General features: G+C 36.0%; 1 protein-coding gene across 2 annotated transcripts in view; it reads right to left on the bottom strand.

The window, feature by feature from the left end:
• ARHGAP15 (Rho GTPase activating protein 15) overlaps positions 1–22,013 on the bottom strand; it is a 611,397-nt gene that overhangs the window by 191,754 nt on the left and 397,630 nt on the right. For both annotated transcript variants that reach the window (XM_042994393.1, XM_007086400.3), the window contains one exon: positions 6,658–6,735. In XM_042994393.1, coding sequence (XP_042850327.1) covers positions 6,658–6,735 — 78 coding nt within the window. The remainder of the gene's footprint in view (positions 1–6,657; positions 6,736–22,013) is intronic.

Genomic DNA, 22,013 nt, shown 5'->3' with positions numbered 1-22,013 from the left:
GACTGATTTAATTTCTGGCGTCAATTGCCAAACCTACATGGCAAAACCATAATTAGAATTAAGAACTAAAATTTTGGTAGACTTCACTCACCTCTCCCATGAATCTGAAGCTACGCTTTTGGAATCTGGTGATTCCCAGAGCTTATTGATAAAATAAAACTAAATTTCTCTTTTGTGTCAAGGAACCCAAAAGTCCTATGAATTTGGCTAGTGAGACAAATCATTGGATGGCAAGCAGTCTCCAAAGCTGTTCCCTACTTGATATTTCTTCCTAGAAAAAGAATCTTAATGCCATCAAAGAAAATCCAATCAGGTGGAAGTCCCAAACCATACTTGATTATTAATATTTAGTATCATGACTGTCCTCAGAAAACTAAGTTGCAGTGATCTGATTTCATCTAACATCTTAAAGTTAGCACTGAATATCACTTGGCTGATTCAGAGCTTTTAAAGCCCTTGCGTTTTCCTTATTATTCCCATTTTGGAAGTGAAGAGTTTGAGATTCAAAGGGGTTAAAACTGTTTCCATTAGACTAACAAATAGCTCAGAAGCAAGAGGCAGCAGTTCCACTGATGTTCACCGGGTGCTCTCTGTCCACTGGCTGGTCTCTGCCTCTATCTCACCGCAGCATTAGGTCAGCTTGTTATTGCTTGGCAGGTAATAAATAATAAAATATAACTCATTATAAATGGATGATATAATTTTGCTTTAAAATAAGTAGCCAGAATTTGTGTATTTTAGATACTAGAAGTATTCATAAAGTTGTTATTAGAATATTGTGTAAAAACTAGGGTGCCTAACTCAGTTGGGAGAGCATGTGACTCTTGATTTGCAATTGTAAGTTCAAGCCTCCCACTGGGTGTAGAGATTACTTAAAAATAACATCTTTTAAAACATAATATTGTGTAAAGACTAAAGACTATATAAATATACATGAATGGGAAGAGCTTACTGTTTTTACTTCTGTTCAGCATTATTTACTAATGACAGTACATTTTTTAAGCAGCTAGAAAGCAATACAAGCTTTGCCATCAACGGTCTTTGAGCTCCCAGACTTCAATGTAGCTGAAAAATGAGGTCTAAGAAAGTTTCCAAAGCCCTGAACGATGTTAGGGACTAGCCCTTTTATGATCAAGTGATCTTTTCAGCTTTAATGGGAAAAATAAATCATTGTTAAAAGATAATCTTGTCACATGGAGGCCAGAAAGGTGCAATATCAATGATTTGACTTACCGAAAAACCACCCTACAGAATGGGATAAAGCAAGTAACAGTTTGTTTTGTTGCTGCTGTGGTTGGCAGTCAGAGCGAAGCAGGCTTAAGGAAATACCTCATTTTAAAAATAATAAGAGGGCAATCTAAACGCACTTACTAGAAAAGTGAATGGACTTGATACAAGGGCTATTTTATAAGAACAGAACTGCCAGTTGTTCACTTCCTTTCTCTGTTTCCTCTTTTATTCAATTTTTGATGCTGCAAATAATATGAAAAGCACGGGGTAGCTCTAAACTTAATGCTTTGCTTGGCATTGTGGTACACATCTATATAAAAGTAGTTTAGATATAGTTGGTAACATGAAATTGTTTCTCTAATAGTTTATTTTCAATGGAGCTTATTCTTAGCATGTTCAAAATAAGCAAATTCATCTCTTTAAGCCAATGTTTAATTTGGATTATTATGCCAATAAGATCTGGGTGAATAAAGATATGCAAAGTGCAAGACTGTAAATTAATGGGAAAAAAAAAACCTGTCTCCCATTTGAAACAACACACACGCACAATCATATGCACACACACACACATACACACACCCACACACCCAATTAAGATTCTTGGCCACGTAGATTTATGGCATTTATATATTTTGTTCCTCTGGGTGTGAAAAAGTGAAGGAGGGTGTCCCTAAGATTCTTCCTTTAAATTTTTTTCCTATATATGGAAAACATGTCTAAAATCCTGGTGGGAAGCAACTTCCTCCAGTTCAAAGAAATGGTTAGAGAGAATATTTGTTACTGGGTACTAAGAAACACCAGTCTGGAAAATTCCCACTCAGTTCTCCCCCCAGTGCTTCGTGGTTCTCCCATTGGCTCATGGGCTTCAGAAGCTTCATAGTCAATATTTTCCAAAAAGGATGCCAGTCTTTCTTGTCCCTTTTTTTAGAGAGTGAAAGAGAATATCTAAGTAGTACCAAAGAGCGTCTGAGCTGAATTTGGAGTTTGGGAAATCAGCCTAGATGGGCGGCTTAAACCAGAATGTTGATGTCAGGAGGAGGGGATGCAACCGAGTGAGATTTCCAAGACCCACTTTCAAAAGTTCTCAAGTCAGTTATGCAGCATTCTTAATGCTGAAGTCGGTCCTTTGCAAAAGTACCCCCATGTAAGAAAACCATCAGGTTATAGATCATTCTGAAGAATCAACACAGTGTCACAGGCTGGTGACAGGCTGACATCTAAGGTCATGGACCAGTTTTCTTTGGGGGATGCTCTCATAGAGTGTAAGAGTTGCATCAGCAAAATGTCATTGAAAGCTGTCACCAAAGACAACAAACGAGGCAGAGCACTGCTTATTCATGCACCGATGGCCCAGTAAATTGAGAGTTCTCAATGACTGCTGAAGGCAACATCAGAATATTGGATTAAAGTAGCTTCTTGGTCCAAACACAGATATGTAAAGCCCTACAGAGAATGGCAATGCCAGGCTTCTTCATAACTGTGATGTTCAGCAATTTCCTAGACATTTTTCTTTCTTGAACTATTTATTTTTTTTTAATGTTTATTTGTTTATTTTGAGAGACAGAGAGAGAGAGACAGAGGGCACAAGCGGGGGAGGCGCAGAGAGAGAAAGAGAGAGAGAGAGAGAGAGATTGAGAGAGAGAGAATCTCAAGCAGGCCCCTCGTTTTCAGTGCAGAGCCCTGGACGGGGCTTGATCCCACGAACTACAAGATTGTGACCTAAGCCGGAATTAAGAGTCAGAGTCTCAACCAAGTGAGTCACCCAGGCACCCTTCTTTCTTGAACTATTTTAGTCAAAGTCCTATGGCAGTACTTGTCACTTACAAATACTGGAAAGCAGGTGTAAACAGAAAGTCAGTAACAAGGACGTGTAGCATGAAGACTGATATCCGCTTTTATAAGAAGATAATCAACAATTAATGAATGTGAAATGCTCAATGGCAGTAGTGGTTTTCAGCATAGGCTCTGAGTCATAGAGACCAGGGATCTAGTCCCACCTCCTTCACTTACTTGAACTATGACCTTAGGATATTATTTGACATCTCTGAACCTCAGTTTCCTCACCTTTAAAATGGGAACAATAATAATTCCTATTCTGTGGGATGGTAGAAAGGACTAAGTTAAATGGTATAAGTAAAGCACTTTACTACAGTGCCTGGCATATAATAAATTATGAAAATATGTTAGCTACTTTTATAATAATAATAATTATTATTATCAACATTACTAGTTATAATTAGAACATGCTTTTCAAAAGCGATCACTTTGAATTTAACTTGTATGCCATCTGATCTGGAAGTATAATGAGGGTATCCAATTCCTACTGATTTAGTGAGTCAAACAGAAAACCAAAACAAATTGAATCATTCAACTGGTGTATTTAGAATTGCTGATGATTATAGCATTCACGAAAGTTAGTGAAATACATAAATTGCAATTGAACTGTTCTTGAAAATCCCCCAAATCAGTTTTCATTTGTCTAGCCTAATGGTGGGTAGGACTTGTTCATTTTTTAAAATGTATATTTAGAACCATCTAAATAAGAAACATTGTGGAATGTGAACATGGAGGAAATAAAAGGTGTTAATACAGTGAGACTATGCCAAAATCATGTATGTTCCATCTTTGAATACAAAAGAATGCATTGCTTTCACATACCGCTTTATGCTTTGCATGGAATTATCTATCACTCATTGCCACTTTATTTCCTTGCTCTCTCTCTCTCTCTCTCTCTCTCTCACACACACACACACACACACACACAACACACACACACGCGCACACACACACACACACACACACACACACACACAGAAAGGAGGCTACAATGTACATAGTCAGCCTCTTTGTACCCAGCACTGATTCTCTTCTAAGTCAGCTCTGCTGTCAGAGATCAGTGTGCATATAGATGGGAAGGTCTGACGTTAGCACCAAAGTTATGGGGTCACTCCAGAGATTTCATTCAAAGGATAATCTGATTAACAAAATTTTGAGGCAGACCGGTATATGCATTCTTTTATCATCTAATTCAAAAACCTCCACAACACAACTTGGATGAAATCGCCAGTATCAAAGGTCCTAATGTAGCATAATTTGTGTTGAGCATGCTGCATTGTGACAGTGCTATAAACCAGGGAGACAGTTTACTGACAATTCTGTGCTACCAGATACCAACTCAGGCCTCTGTCCAGCTTTACATTGTCAACTCTCATGGAAACATGAGCAGCTACACAGCCTCAGAGGACGCTGAAGTCTGGATTGCAAAAGATGAGATGGACAGATTTCATATTTTCATTGCAGATTTTTTTTTTGCCTTTTCAAACTGCTGAGCATAATTTTTTTTAAAAGGCAGGAAATGCAACTAGTGTTTGTTTCTAGCATGGCTTCTGTTTTGAGATTTCTTCTTTGTAGAAGAAATGTGTTGCCCAGCTGTCTAGAATCCCAATCAGGATATGGCTTCAGTATGAAATATATTAAAAGAATGATTTTAGCTGGTTATAAGCAGGAACGAAAATGAGGCTAGGGCTTTTTTATCCAATTTTTACTCACAGAGGGGGCATTCTGGTTCAGTCCAATGGGCCCACTATGAATAAATGAGGTAAAGCTTAGTTCTGTTTTTGGGGTTTTTTACCCTCCCCCCCCCCAGAAGGAGAGTAATTGTGAAACACAAAGGTTCACATTAGTGAGCAAACAGAGCTGAGGAGATTCTCAGTTACAAAGATTCTCAGAAATAAGAATCATGTGTCCACTGGCCAGAACTATTGCATTCAACTCTTAAAAGGGCGGTTCAACCCAAATTACACTGTTGGAGGATTTAATGCTTCTCTGTATTAATACTTCTCCTATTTGCAACACACACATATACACAAACATTATTCAACATGTATTAATTAAGACCTCCCTTTATGCACACCCTAGGGCTACTATTGGTTAATGGGGGAAGAGACAAAGATGATTCAAATCCTAGCTTTTAAGATGTATAGAGATTTTTTGACCCGTTTCTCTGTTCTTAACCAACTTACGATGTTTGGGTCTGCTTGTTTCCTGTAACATTTCCTATTTTTATTTTTATTTTTATTTTTTAGAATTCATAGCTTTTTCTAAAAGAAGTTTCAGGTTTACAGAAAATCTGAGTGGGATATATAGAATTCCCATATACCCCTCTACCCTCCACCCCAACACACAATTCCCTTATTATTAACATTTGCATTAGTGTGGTACATCTGTTACAATTGATGAACCAATATTGATACATTATTATTAAGTACACTCTATAGATTAAGGTTCACTCTTAGTGTTGTATAGTATGTAGATTTGACAAATATATACTGACATGTATCTGCCATTATAATATCAGACACAATTGTTTCATGGCCTGAAAACTCCCCTGTGTTCAATGAGTCGTCCCTCCCTCTGTCTACATCCTTTGCTACCACTGATCTTTTATGGTCTCCACAGTTTTGCCTTTTCCAGAATGTCATATAGTTGGGGTGGTACAGTAGACTGCCTTTGCAAAATGGCTTGTTTCACTTAGCAATATGCATTTAAAGGTCCTCCAAGTCTTTTCATGACTTGATAGCTCATTTCATCTTATCACCAAAAAGTATTCCATTATATGAATGTACCATAGTTTGTTTACCCATTCACCTATTGATGGACATCTTGGCTGCTTTCAAGTTTTATCAATTATGACTAAAGCTGTTGGAAATATTTGTGCACAGGCTTTTGTGTGAACACAAGTTATGAACTCTTTTGGGTCAATACCAAGGAGCACGATTGCTGGATAGTATGGTATAAATACATTTTCCTAAGAGCCTACCAAACTGTCTTTCCAAGTATCTGTATCATTTTGCATTTCAATTAGCAATGAATGGGGATTCCACACCCTTGTCAGCACTTGGTGTTACCAGTGTTTTAGCCTTTGGCCATCCTGATAGGCGTTTAGTAGTATCTCATTATTGTTTCCATTTGTAATTCTTTGATGATACATCTATTTCCTAATTTTTAATTCTTTTACTTACCTATTACATATTTTTCTAACGTCTATGATTTTGACTTTGATGTTCCCATCATTCATTTATTCGAGTACTTATCCACATGGATTAAGTGTTTATTATATGCCAGTAGCATTTTTCAAAGCTAGGTTATTTTTCTTTATTTTGCCCTTTTATTATTCTTTTTTAAATTTTTAGTTTGCCATTTTCCACTAATTATTCATTTCACGTAAACTGTTAGTTGGTTTTTCTGTCTATTAATCTCCAAGTAAGCTGGCTATCTTTTATTTCTCTGGTGACAATTGCTTACTCAACTTTCTCTTGTTCTCTTCAAAGTGTTTATCATTATAGATTCATAATACATACAGCACAGAGTCTGAAATATCGTTAGAGATGAAACTACTGAGAAAAATGAAGTGAAGAAATCACTTACCTTGGTTGACAATAAATCTTAACTTCTGTATTGTCGCCAGATTGCCACTAACTCGGTATATTCCATCAACATCTAGACCTGAAAATAAAAGGGCATGTTTTATATTTGTCCATAAAAGAACTGAAAGGATAAAAGAAAAAAAATTAATAAATGTGAGAAGGAAGGAAATAGTAAATCAACACGAAATATCCCTTCCTCAGAGAGAAAACAAATTTCTGTTCTACACCAAGCAATCTTAATAGTTTAATTTCAACAAACTAATCATAAAATTCAGTCATAGTTAATCATCAACAAATTTAAGTCTAGTTGAATCATAGAAGACCAATAGGCAGCATTGGATTTTACACTGTAGTTAAGGTTCATTCCCCAGGAAAAGGCACGAATTAAACTAGTGGTGGACAGGAGAAGAACCTTTACATATACATTGTTGCTCTTTTTTGAACAGAAAATAACCCAAGGCATTTGTGAAGTCTCCCTTCCTCTTTCTCCTTCCCTCCCTCCAGTCTATTCTATTCTATTCTATTCTATTCTATTCTATTCTATTCTATTCTATTCATCCTATCCTATCCTATCCTATCCCATTCCATTCTCTTTTTCTTATAATCGCTATAACGTAAGGTGCATTGGTCTGATTATTTGAAACTACAGAATGAAAATCCGATTCCAGATGTATCATTAGCCTGATCATCTCTAGTGTATTATAGGTAAAGGGAGTGTTCTGTTATGTAAGGAAAATAAAGAAAAAATTTTCGACAAAATGGTGAAATTAGTTTCAGATTGTTTTAAAACTGGTCGTCTATAATTCAAAATAACTTATCCTGGCCGTGAATTTGGATAATCAACCACTTGTTTTCCACACATCTATTTATGGCATCTAGTTATTTCCATGACCAAGTTATCGAAAAATGAGGAAACAGGAAAACAGAAAGAGAAACACTTACCAAAACACTATTACACGCCTTAAGGGATATTGATAACATAACTTTAATGTCAAGAATGTATATTTATTGATGTGTCCAGGCTCTCAGAGAGGCCAGGGATGAGGTTACCACCCATCTCCCTATTTCTCTAGGGAAATGGCATAGCACCATGATTAAATACTGTAATTCACAATCATAAGTATTAAATAGATTGGTAGAAATTATCGTCATAACATAAATAAGGGCTTTGTAAAGCTCTTTACTGACATGAAATAATCTCTTTTACAGTAGGAGCATTTCTGCCATTGTGCATATTTCATCAGTAGTTTAAGATAGAATAACATAACTTGCAACACTGGTATTTTAAATTTTTTTTAACATTTTAAAATTTATTTTTGAGAGTAAGAGAGAGAGACAGAGCAAGAGTGGGAGAGTGTCAGAGAGAGAGGGAGACCTAGAATCTGTAGCAGGCTCCAGGCTCCGAGCTGTCAGCCCAGAGCCTGACGTGAGGCTTGAACTTACAAACTGGGAGATCATGACCTGAGCTGAAGTTGGACGCCTAACCCACTGAACCACCCATGAGCCCTGCAATGCTGGTACTGATGGTATAATTCAAAACCATTATTCACTACTTTTAAGATTTTATTTTTTTAAGTTTTATTTTATTTATTTATTTTGAGAGAAAGGCAGCGTGCAGGAGGGGCAGAGAGAGAATTCCAAGTGGGTTCCTCACTATCAGTGCAGAGCCCGATGTAGGGTTTAAACTCACGAACTGTGAGATCATGACCGGAGCCAAAACCAAGAGTCATACGCTTAACCAACTGAGCCACCCCAGTACCTCTGAAGGCTTTATTTTTCTAGAGCAGTTTCAAGTTTATAGCAAAATTGAAGGTAAGGTACAGAGATTTCCCATATGGTTCCAGTTCTTCATAGACCCATAGCTTCCCCAATTATCAGCAACCTCCACTAGAATGGTACATTTGTTACCACTGAGGAGCCTTCACTGATACATCATAATCAATGTTTATCATTGCACTATGATTCATTCTGGTCTTGTATATTCTGTGGGTTGGAATATGGATAATGACATATATCCATCATTATAGTATCGTACAGAGTATTTTCACTCCCCTACAAATCCTCTCTGCCCACCTATTCATCTTCACGATGTTTGCCCTTGCATGTAATCAACTATAGAGCAATTTGGAGTAATATCAATAAAATGAAATAGCTGTTAGCAAATGTATTAATTGGTTTAAGTGTTGTAATTCTAGAATAATCTAATAATAAACTCTTGAATCTGTGTCCCTTCCTGAGAATTATGAATTTATGAGGAATTACGATGAAGTTGGACATCTATTAGTATGTATGAATGTTTAAGACCCTTCCACTGATCAAAATCACATATATTATTTCTTTCTGGTGCACAAAATAGCTCCATTAATCAAAAGTTACTCTAGTTTGTTTGCTTTTAAGTACAATGTGCATTTGACAACTGAAATGTGACAATAATGTTAATTAAAAATTTTCTAATATTTAATTCCTAGTGTTAGTATTTGACCATATTGGTCTTCGGTTTATACGTATATACTCAGAACTTCATAATTTATTAACCATTACTTTTCTTGCTTTGTCATTAGATGGTGTTTAGTATTTAAATTTAACCTATAAAATCTTAAAGAATATGATAGATTTAAAAAATATTACAACTTACACATTCAAGCAATGTGTCCTTTAAAGTATTCCCTCTCGGGGTATATTTAATTTTTTCTGAACATGTAGCCATTGGGGAAAATATTTTGGAATTCTTCTTTAAAATCACCTTCGGTGGTTCCATATTGTCTGTAGGAAAATGTCGCTGGGGGCAAGTTAAGGGCCTTTGGTAGTAGTTTTGGATTTGGGAACTAGATAAAGGTCATTCAAAACCATGAGTGGTGAATAATGCCGTCTTGCTGGCCACCACAAGCAGACAAAATTTCACCAAATGAAAGCGGTCTAGTATTTGCCCTTGAGTGATCAGTTTCTCTGAAAGAATTTGAGAAAAAGAATATTTTGGAAAATAGAAACATTGAGGCAACATGCAGATGTACATTCCCCAAGAGAGAAAACTTCACATGCTTTTTAAAGAATCAGTCCTACTAGCTCTACTTAAAATGATGATTCATGGTGAAATGTCACTTAACATCTATTACAAGAAAAACGAGAAAATTTACTATATATTTCTTTTTTAAATTAATTTTTGTTTTGGACCTGAATCAGAGGTCGGTATTGCTTGAATGCACAAACTTAATTCAAATAAGAACCTTACGTAAGTCTTACTTTAATATGCATATGTCTTTATTCAAGGTATAAAATGAAGCACATTTCTACTTCTTTTCTAATTATTTTATACGCTATTGTAAATGCACGTGTTGTCTAGGGTTATAACTGAATTTCAATTACTGAAGTTCCCCAATATCCAAAATGTTCTTTTCCTTTTCTAGAAATTTAAAGTTACAACATAAGAAGTACCTTCCCTTGGTGTTCATATTTTAGTAGAAGTTTTTTTCTTATACTTTTTTTTTTTTTTTGAGTTCAGTAATCAAAAACATTTGAAAGAGCAGTATGGGTTGGATACATTACGCTTGGGCAATTGGAAAACACTATACTGTTTAAACAAAGCAGCCTCATCCTAAATTAATAACCCAATTTTCTTTTGGGATAAAAGGAGGGAGGGCTGAGGATGGAGACAGGGAGTATAACTCAGACCAGTGCCACCACTGTGGTTGGAGAACTAAGTCATAGCAGAGAAACTGCTTTGTGGCTTAAGATAGAAACCAGAAAGTAAGAGGGAGTAAAGCAAAACATATTAGATGCAATTTGAATCTAACTTGACACAACTTCCAAGCCCTTTAGAGTCAGAGATATCAACACCATATATCTTGTGAAGGATAACAGTCTCTGACATTAGTGGCTCCTGCTTCAAATGGCTCATGCTCCCCTGCTATCATACTTTTTAAATTACATAAATAGAGTGAAAATGACAAAGTACATATTAAAAAGGAGGGTATTACATTTTGCAAAATAATCTGGAACATATCAGTGAATTTTAGCAGTTATAAATTACATAGGTACAGTCTTGAAGTTGATTAGTTTCCCTCTGAATGCCTCACAGAGTGGCAAACCCAAAGTCCTGGGAATATTACCCAAATTGCAGTGATTCACGTGCCATCCTCTTTTTGCTCCAAGAACTTTGAAAGTTATGCCAAACCAAACCAATGTAAATTGGTGGATTTGGACATCCTTTTCATGACCACATTATCCTTGCTGGATTGGAAACTACTTATTTTGGAAATATAATTAGACCTCGTATGATTTTGAAATGAGCAATGTCTTCAAGGTACCCATGCTGCGCTTTGGTGAAGTTTGGAGAAAAATCACTTTCAAAGGTACTTCTTTCAAGAAAATGCCATGACTGAATGCTAACAAGAACTTTGCTTGTTATGATAAAAATACTGTGGAAACATGGTGAAGCTGAGTCATTTTATTTTATTTATTTTTTATCAGACTGGCATTAATGGCAGTTATGAAAAACTCTCTGAAGAAATCCATGTTCGCTGAAATATCATTTATTTGTTCATCTTCAACTGACCTTCTTAGGTTTCAAAACAGTGTTTACCGTTGACAGAGATGACTGGGTATTGCTGTAGGAAATTTTAAGAAGTCCCTCTCCTCCACCTCCCACCTTCTCTTAGGAAGCTTAGACTAGGATAGACACACAATTAGGAGTTATTAGACCAAATGGTGGTCTAAACCCAGTGGAAAGAATGCAGCTGTCATGAGTAATTCCCACTATAAATCTTAGACACTTTCCAAAAAGAAATCTAAGAGACCAGCACTGTTTCCAGAGTTGACTGGTTTATCTGCCAAAATACAGGCAGTTTTTAACAATGCAGATGAGCCTGTTAAAAATAGTTGCAAACTGTGGATTAGGTAGCATTCTTGGTAGCTTGAATGATGGACAAACCACGAAGATGTAGAATTTGAGCCTGGTTGAGAGGTGTGGCCCAAAAGCTTGCTTGTTTTTCTGGAACATAACAAAATGCATCTGAACCCCTGGAGTCTGAAATGTGGGCTGGGAATTTTGCACAAACAGCCCCTCTCCCGAGATTTATGGCACTTCCTAATTCCTAGGAGGCCAGAGCTACCACAAGAAGAATCATTCTCACAATTCTTTGGTCTTCTGGCTTTTCCCTCTGGCAAAAAGCAATGAGCACAGGAACACCCAGACTGCCCCCCGAAGAGAGCTGCCCATTTCTTTCTTGGTCCTTCTGAAGGTCCTGCTTGAGTTCAGAGCTGAATATGAGGGGAAGTGTATGTGCCATTCAGACCTATTCCTCCTCCTCTAAATTGAGTGTCTCCAACCTTCTATCGCCAGCTTATCTGTTCTCATACTTTAATTTCAAAGACTGAGGTTATAGGTTATAATCTCAAACTCTAAGTTTGATTTTTGCTCTGTCTCAATGGCTGGTATTGATGCCACAGCTTTGTGCTGGCTTTATTTAACTATTAATAACTTCTTGTGAGATGCCCATCCTTCAAGAATGATTACCTTGGGAAATAGTTGATTCTTAAATCAAATTACCTCTGAGCTACAGAAAAATAAGAAACTTCGTGTGTTTCCTCTTTCTTTCCCTTACTTCCCTCATAGTTCTGGTTTTATCCTTTGTGTTACGGTGACTTTCTCTAAGTTTAGTTTATTCTTTATAAATACTTTGTGACTTATTTATGTTTAATATTAACCGCTACTATTAAAAAAAGGAGGGTGATTGGGTTCAACATTAAAATTTTGCTTCATAAAGGAGCTCTTCCAAAAGTCAAAGTCTGATGTCTTCTCTTCTTTTGTAGGTTCCTTCATTTCGTCAAATTAAGCACTGCCCAAAAGGAGTTTCAGTGATGATGGAAATATTCTATATATTACCTGTTCAAGCCAGTTGCCACTGGCCACATTTGGCTGACTACTGAGAGCTTGAAATGTGGTCAATGCAACCAAATATCTATTCTACTTAATTTAATTTAATTTTTTAAAATTTATTTATTTATTTATTTATTTATTTATTGTTATTTATTTATTTATTTTTAATTTAAATTCAAATTAGTTAACATACAGTGTAGGCTTTAGGAGTAGAACACAGTAATTCATCACTTACATATATCACCCCGTGCTCATCCCAACAAGTGTCCTCCTTAATGCATGTCACCCATTTAACCCACTGCCCCACCCTCTCCCCTCTAGCAACTCTCAGTTTGTTCTCTGCATTTAAGCCTCTTATGTTTTGCCTCCTTCTCTGCTGTTATCTTAGCTTGTACTTAATTTTAAATAATGTAACTTTGTAACTACCATATTGGACAGTGCAGCTCAAGATCATAGTCAACTACTGGTCCTCTCTTGTGTTCCACTGTTATTCTCTTTTGGGTTTATTTTTTAAGAGTTCTCTTTTCATAAAAGTATGTGATTAGTAAATTTTCATATTTCTTCCATTTCAATGACTGTTTCATAATTAATTGTTGATTTAAATATTTGGGTGTCATAATCTTTTACTTTTCTAACTTTAAAAAATAATATTTCATTATCTTGTAGCATCTCTGCTGTTAAGTCTTTTATTAAATTGATCATTAATGCCTTATAGATCAGTTGCTTTTTCTTTAAGGATTTGTTTTTAAAGACTTTTGCTTTAAACTTGTGGAAGTAAAATACTCAGATGTGTCTACATCTAGGCCCTTTCAATCAGAAAAGCTTCTTTTATTTTTTCTTGATATGTCCTTCCCTCTACTGTCTCTTTTCTATCTAGAGCTACTTTAAGATGGATGTTCAAATATCAGATTATCCTCATGACTGAAAGAGCAAATTAATCGGAATATATGGTGGCCATGGTGAGCAGATAATAGACTAGCAGCTCTTCAATTACCAAAAGAGGGAGGATTTGATTTTGGATATGGAATACTTTAACTGTTTTGCTCCTGGCCAAAGCTCTCTAACTCTCTTATATAGAGAAGATCTGAGTTACCTTATTATCCACTGCCTTCTTTCTCAGATGCCAGCCTCTTCTCCTCTGTCCTTCTAGAATTTGTTCTCAGGCTGAAGCAGCTGCTGCAGGTGATTCCTTGGTCCAAGGGAGGGGCCCAGGTCTCCCAGATATTAGATCTGATATTTAGCAAGTTACTTTCTTTATTATCCTCTTTTTGTTTGTCAACTCCAAGTTTGGATATTCTCTAGGACATCCCTGGAAAGAACTGTGCCTAATTATTATGTCTGGGAATGGTGTTTCTTCTGCTCCAATTTCTCCACTTATTTGATCCCATCTGCTTTCTGTCTTCCTGGAATTTCTATTTCTGGTTGGCTTATGGCACCTTTTCTGTTTTCAGCACCATTATTATATATATTTTTTTCTTTTTAAAATATCTTTTCTATTATTTCATTGGGGGTTTTTGAGGAGGGAGAATCAGACATGTTTTTTCAGTATGCCACCTTGAATGGGGCCCTCTATTGTTTTTCATAAAGATAGACATTTTAATGCTAAAAACAAAAGTTTCATTAGACTGTGAAGATACTGCTATATAATAATTTTGTCTATGGGCAAATGGCATATAAATGGCGTGGGATTACATTATGCATATTTAAAATACTCATGTGCCTCCAATTCTAACATTGGGAAAATATGTTAATACAGTGTTCAGGATAAGTATACCCCTCATTTCCTTTTATTTTTCTCAGTCTTGTCCGTTTTTTGTATTTACAAAAGTTCTGGTATCAGTTATGATTTCTCAAACGTTCCTTTTATTAGTGAGATTGTTTCATTTTTTTTTCTTCCATTTGTTTCATGAGCCCTTTCTTTTCCATTTTCATCCAATTTGGATATTTTATCCTACCTTCCTTGTATCTATGCTATAAAATCTTATAAGACAATTGTCACAGTTTTTCTTTTTAATATCGTAACAAAATATACACCTTCAATTAGTTTTAGTTTTGATTATTGAAGTAGAGTTGACATAAAATGTTATATTAGTTTCTGGGTACCACATAGTGATTTGACAATTCTATACATCATCTTCAATTTTCCTTCACTATGTTTGTTTGCTTGATTTGGGTAATAGTCCTTTTTCAATGACTTATGTATGTCTGAATGAAATGAGTTTTCATCTATATTTCATATTAGATTCATATGGAAAAGAGAATTTTTCTGCTTTTAGTCTATGAAAAAAGTAAGTATTTGTTGCAAGAATTTTTAAAGAAATGTTAGAGTAAAAAAAGGTCACTAACAAAGGTGCTTATTGAATGAGCCTCCCATCTCTCCAGTTCTTTTTAAGTTGGACACTGGACACAGGAGAAGCACACTGAGTTGCCAGAAACACAAAAGCTGTCCCTCCTCAATGTGCACTGTCTTTTTTCACTATAAGAATTTTCCCCTTACATTTATACTTAGTTCTGATCATAATATTTTACTAAATGTCTCATAATTAGAGGTGCTTACCTATGCCATTATAGTCCAAAAAAGTAGATAGTAGTATATAAAAAGTCCTGTGAAAACTCACATCAGTACTGAGGGCTAGATCCTGGTTACCAATTCCTATCATTTTTTTTAATGCATTAGGCTTATTTTTGTATATAATCTCTACACATTTCACTCAACTCGTATTCCACTTAGACTTACTACTGGGCCAATTGCCTTTAAAATCATGCTTTTTATTTTATTTTATTTTATTTTATTTTATTTTATTTTATTTTCTTATTTATTTTATTTTTTAATAAAAGATTTTTTTAATGTCTATTTATTTTTGAGAGAGACAGAGACAGAATGCGAGTGGGTTAGAGGCAGAGAGAGAGGGAGACACAAAATCCAAAGCAGGCTCCAGGCTCCGAGCCGTCAGCACAGAGCCTGATGTGGGTCTTGAACTCACAGAGCTGTGAGATCATGACCTGAGCCGAAGTCAGATGCTCAACTGACCGAACCACCCAGGCACCCCTAAAATCATGTTTTTTAAACGTACAGATTACTAATTGATAGGCCAATAAGGATAAAAACCAAAGGGAAAAAAGTTACAACATGGCCAGTGTGATACAGGTGGAAGTGATTTGTATGCCCTGCTTAATACCTGAGTAAAATGAAATGATAGTCTAAGGACGGCATCCCCTGTGTGGTTCCTCATTTCTTACACTTCTTACATATTGACTCTTACATATCTGCCTAAACTCAGCTAAGAACTTGAGATTTAATAATATGAAACTTGAAGGATGGTAGACACAAATATGAGTTATAGAATTATATAAATCTTAGAATCACTCTGAAAGCATCTTAGGTAAGAAGGATCTCAGAGAGACCTTGAATTTGCCTGTGAAACTTCAGTAGGAAACCTAAAATCTTGATTTGACAAAACAAAAGATAATGAACTGAAATGATTTCTGCAAAGTGGGAAGCAAGGTACCTAGAAACAGTCTTTGATAAATTCTTTTACATGTTTCTATTTTTTTTCTTTTCTTTTTCTTTTCTTTTTTTCTTTTTTTTCTTTCTCTTTTTTCTTAGTCTTGAAGACAAATATTGGCCAATGATTCTGATTATCATTAAGTGAGATCTCTTGTCTTGAAGGAAAATTACATGTGTCTAGAAGATACTGAGGTTGAAGGTTGTATTTGGTTCATCTCATCTCATTCTCTGAGTTTCTTTTATGTTTATTATGTTATGCTGTGATCATGTCGATGTAAAAAAAATATATCTATATCTATATCTATATCTATATCTATATCTATATCATCTATATCTATATCTATATTGGTATTGTGACTTGCTCAGAGTGTTTCTTTAAAATAAATAGGAATGGGGCGCCTGGGTGGCTGGGTTGAGCATCTGATTTTGGCTCAGGTCATGATTTTGCAGTTGGTGGGTTTGAGCCCCACATTGGGCTCTGTGCTGACAGCTCGGAGCCTGGAACCTGCTTCAGATTCTGTGTCTCCTTCTCTCTCTGCCTCTGCCTCGCTCACACTCTGTCTCTGTCTCTCTCAAAAATAAATCAACATTAAAAAAAATTAAAATAAATAGGAGTCATAAGAATGAACAGTCTAATTCGGTCAACCATTATCATCTGGTAGTTTGCAAGCAAATTCACATAGCATAACCTGAGTTCCAAATAGCAGTGGGGGACCACCATAGCAGGAGAGGAGTAGCAGGTTTAATGAAAGAAACCCAGCTTCCTGAAGTTGCCACTCCTAAGGAAAGTTTGGCGCTTAGAAAAGAATAATCTGTAGACTATGCACATGTACACTTTAGCAACAAACTCTTTCATAAGTGAAAGGCATGCAATAAAAGGCTCACCAACACAAACAAGAAGAAAACACTGAAAAGTGACTCCTTTTGTGATGAAGTCATGGTAGTTACATAAAGTCTGGCCTTTAATCCCATTATACTTGAAATAGATATTGATTTAAAATTCATATATTTGCTGTCATTCTTTTCAATCCCCCACCCCTATTTTTTAAAACATCTAAACAAAGTGACCTCATTGTTTTCCATTGGACTTTTTTTTTAAACATTGGCTGGGATGATTGAGATTCAGGAATGTGGGAAAATGGATTCCCAAACCGCGTCCCTCCCCTTTCATTCTGAACTGTAATTTTTGGCTTGGCTTGAATCACAGTCATCGCATTTCAGCCTGAATCTCTCTGTAAAGTGATCTTTCTTAAACATTTCTCTCACTCATCAAGGGATCAGAAACAAAGCTGTTCTAGTCTTTCAGCAAAACACTTACAAGCAGCTTTTACCGAGAAGTTGCAAGAGCTAAATTTCCTCTAAAATTGTTTGAAAAGCGAACATTTTCAGTGCCTCGTTGTCCTTTTTGTGAATCTTGTCATCTGTATGCCATGAGCTCCAGCAGCTATTTTAATCTGTTTTTGTTTGCAATCCATTTGGTGTCCACCCAAGGAAATGCAGGTGATTCTAATTAACTTACTGCTGAAGATGTAGGAAAAAAAAATATCTCAATTGTGTTGCACAGAATTATACTCTTAAAACCTTTCTTCTCTTATTTATAACATATTATTAATGAAAATGATTGTATGAATATGTTTACCACCTAATTCACTGCTGTTCACGTTTTTAAATCAATGAGGCTTACGGCACAGAAAAAAGCCACACACATACACAAATACACAGACACAATACAGACCCCAAGAATGCTTGCCAACTTTTATTTAACAAGGGTAGCAACTTAAAAATAACATTATTTTTACTTTGTGCAACATAGTTTAATATCTGAAATAACCCTGTTTCAATAAAAACCTATTGAAATACTCTCAGCCTAACTCTGCCCTGAAGGTAAAAGTGATTAATTGAAAGATTTTGGCAGATCTGTGCTCACCACCAGGGCAGTTTAATTTAGAACACATTCAACCATTTCTCAGTGTCTCTGTGTTGGTGGAGCGTTACTTTTGATCTTCTTTGTGGAGGGTGCCTCTAATTCGGACCCTTTAGCCAGCCACTTCCTGGAAGGTTTTGATGGCTAGCTTCTGCTAAGCATTCAGGTGAGGGAGAGCCCCTCTGGCTGCTGCTTCTAAAGTGGGTTAGGGAAGCAGAATTCCAGACACAAAGGCAAAATATACTATAAACCTGTTTGGGTATATCTACCATCAGTCAAGTCTTATTTCGATCACAGGCAAACTTTTGAGAAGTTCTGGTGACAAGGTCGGGATCACCCGACTCTTTCCTAATTAAAGAAGATGCTCCTGGCCATGACAGTGGATGAGACTGATAAGATTAAAGTTCCTTTTTTCAGGAAATATAAAGAAGATTATTATTTTCTTTTTGATAATACAGGAGAGACTATCATGTGGGTATCGTTAATACTTCTGCTAAATAGAAAGATGGGGCTGGTGCATAATCCTCCCTATTTGGCAAATAGACCTGTGCTAAATTGGGATTACATAGAAGGACAGAAACATTCCAATACATTCTGGATGGAGAGGCCTTGACTTGGTGAACTCCAGCTTCCCCAAACCTAACACATATTGATTAAGCACTTATTATATTGCAAAAGTGTGTTAGGCAAGGGGTTACAACAAAGAACAGAGGGTACATGGTCCAGATATTATGGAGCTATAGCACTAACATTGTTCTGAGGCACTCACAGTGAATGCTACACACAGACTGATGAGTTAGTACCAATAGCACCTGAAGTCCCTAATATTTTCACATATGCTGTTGCATATCTGAACAATACACTCAGTTGGTATTTGCTCTATAGCTACCTTTAGAAGGAAATATCATTCTGATATATATATTCAGTTTCACATTATATCCTGAAACAGTTAAGCAATATACGTTTTATGTATACAGTATTAAGTAATTAATCTGTGTGCAGTAGGATTATAGAAATGATTCTGGTTTTGTTTATTATTTTATCTATTTCCTACTATTTTATATGTATGCATATGTATACACATATACATATATAGGAATATGTATATTATTATAATAAAAACAATAATGATATTTATTTAATTACCATAATATCATGCCATCAATTATGTGATATGGGTTTATGTTCTTATAGGCTCATTTGAAAAAGATTGAAAGACAAAACTACCGAGTATCTTTGAATGCTCTATTGTGTATCTCTAATTTATCTATGACATGTTTTAAGACCCATGATATCAGATTCCAAATTTTTATGAGACACAATAGAAATCTCAAAATGTAATTATTTTACAAACTATTCTATTACTGGACAAATCACACCAGGTTTGGAAATACAAATAGAAGGTTTCTGGAATACAGCTGAAAAGACATAAACAAAATTGTAAGCTCTAACTGTCCCTGGACAATTTATATCATTGTCATTCATGACTGTAGGACTTGTACAGAAAGAAATACATAGATAAGGGCCCAAATTTAGTATTGAGGTTGGCTTTTTAAATTTCTATTATCACACCATAAGAAGAAAGGTAAGGCAAGCTCTCTTTTAGTGCTGGAGGAGAGACCTATCCTCAGCTTCATTCTTTACCACTGGAAGGCTGTTAACTATCTAGTAAAGAATTGCACACACTCCAGCTACTCAAAACATTACTTGTTGACTTAAAAAAAAGACATTCCAATACAAATTGTTTTTTTATTTAAACTCATCTAGCACTAGTATAATACAAACCAGGCTTCCTGCTTCTGGAGAATTTTGTCACATAGGTCTACATAAAAAGTCTTATTGAAATATTTGTCAGTGCACATACATATTTAGCGTCTACCATTTCTTTCTGGTCCATTGTCACAGAAAGAAGGCATACTAAACTAAGATGTGTTACACATGTTGATGTTCATTAGTTGAGTGTCCGTCTCATGTAGATAATTTTCTAAGTGGTTAAGAAACCGAGTTACAAATACATCTCATGTCTTCCATTGTATAAAATTTAAATAGTGTCTCAATTTCCCCATTTCCCCTAATGGCTGGCAAGTTTTGAATTTTAAGAATTTTAGAAAATCCATGACATTCATTATAGCTGACTCTTGAGGTGCTGCAGAAGTTAGAAGTGTAAGATTATCAATTTGAAGACCTGGACTTTATGTCATCGGTCCCCAAGTTTAGTCTTAACATGAATTACAGAGGCTGTATTTAAGGCATCTTTTCAGAAGTCTGGGGATAATAACTCTGTCTTAAAGTATTCCTTGTACACAATCTTGCTTATGTGTAAAATTGTGCAATTGGAATTTTATTCCTTTGTCTTTAACTCCCATGGAAGGATTTCACATCAGAGCTCACTAAGCATGTGCACTTTAGTGTAGATCAATCTATTAGACCTTGTCCTGAAAGCAGAATTCAGCTGAAAGAACAGGAAGTCCAATAAGACTTCGCTTGTGTAATGTGTGGGACAGGAGCAGAGGGCACGTGTAACACATAATGGGAAAGAAACGGAGGGAGGAAGCGAGTGTCCTATACTGGTTTCAAGCTAATCCAAACGGGTAGTTGCCATTATCTAAATGCTTACCCTTCCTGGATTTTCTATTTTCAGATACACAAGGATTTGAGGAAATGGAAGTATTCTCGCTGTGCTTAAAGACTTGGGTGAGGAAAGGTGTATTTTTCAGCTTGTCTAAACATATTTTATCCTTAAACATAATTTATTCTTATCATCATAATAATTTTCCATCACGTGAAAAGTGTAATAAATTGTCCTCCTTAGAGACAACTTCTACAATGATTTTTTTTTCATTTAGATGAGTCTAATACTTTAAACTGAAGTTCCAAGACAAGATTATATAAAGCCATATAGGGCTTTGCCCTACAGATTGAAATTCTATGAAGAGACACATTGTTCATCCTTGAAGTCATGAGCTCTCTAACACCACCCCTTTCTCCTGTTTGCAAAGCACCTGCATAGAACACAGTCTTGGAGACTTCTCCTGCTGTGTCATTCTTCTGCACCTGCACTGTGTATGGAGCTGTGTTATCGACCACTGGCTCCATCTGAAACCTTTCATCCCTGTAGTGGCCTTAAGTCTCCCCAAGTAACTCAGACTAAGGCTCATCAGTAAGAGACAAATAGCCCTGAACAATGGCAGCCTCATGAGGTCCTAGATTCCCAATCTACCTTCAAGTGTTCAAACAAGCCTTAATAAAGACTATTACACCCAGAAATGTATGCATTTCTATGAATTCATTGACTGGAATATCAAAAGAAAACGATGACCTTATTTTGCCCAAAACTAGAGCCAAGTACGCTGCAAGCAAAACCCTTAGAAAAGAGGAGGAAAGTAAGCTTGGGAACAGAGCATGCTTTTAGAGGTGTCAGTACGACTGTCTTCTTTCCCTTATCAAGCACAACAAGACAGAATAAAACCCTTTCTTCACTGGTGCTTGGAAAACCTCTAATAGGAGACAAAGACATTTAGTGTTAAATTGTTGTTACCTTTTAAAACAACTGTAACTCAAGGTAACACTCAAAGGTGTTTTAAGGGTGTCTAAAACTTCAAGATAGGGTATAAATGATATCCCTGAGCCAGGTTTGCCAGCAGGAAGGTGTTGCAGGTCAGACCCAGTGTTCAAGGGGACATTGTGCAGTAATGTAACCATTTAGCAAAGAAAAAAGAAGGAAGGGAGCAAATGACGACCCCAAATACATCTTACTCTGTCCTGGAGTTGTCTTTGTTCAGACCCATGTTTTGTCCCTGTGAGAACTTTCACTAACACGTTTGTAATTGTCTTTTTATGGTTTCAGGATTTCAGACTACTTCCAACTTTAACCCAAACTACCAACATTAGTTATAATATACTGGTATAAATATGGAACACAAATTCAGCATTTGACAATGTTTAACAAATAAAAACCGTTTCCCCTGCCCACCATGCTGTCAAACAGGATGATGACAATAAATGATTCAGGGCCTTGAGTATAAAGTTTTGTTTTCATTCTTATATGCC

Source organism: Panthera tigris, chromosome C1 (assembly GCF_018350195.1).
Source record: "Panthera tigris isolate Pti1 chromosome C1, P.tigris_Pti1_mat1.1, whole genome shotgun sequence".
NCBI lineage: Eukaryota > Metazoa > Chordata > Mammalia > Carnivora > Felidae > Panthera > Panthera tigris.
The sequence above is the reverse complement of the archived record's forward strand: the minus strand, read 5'-3'. Positions and strand labels throughout refer to the sequence as shown.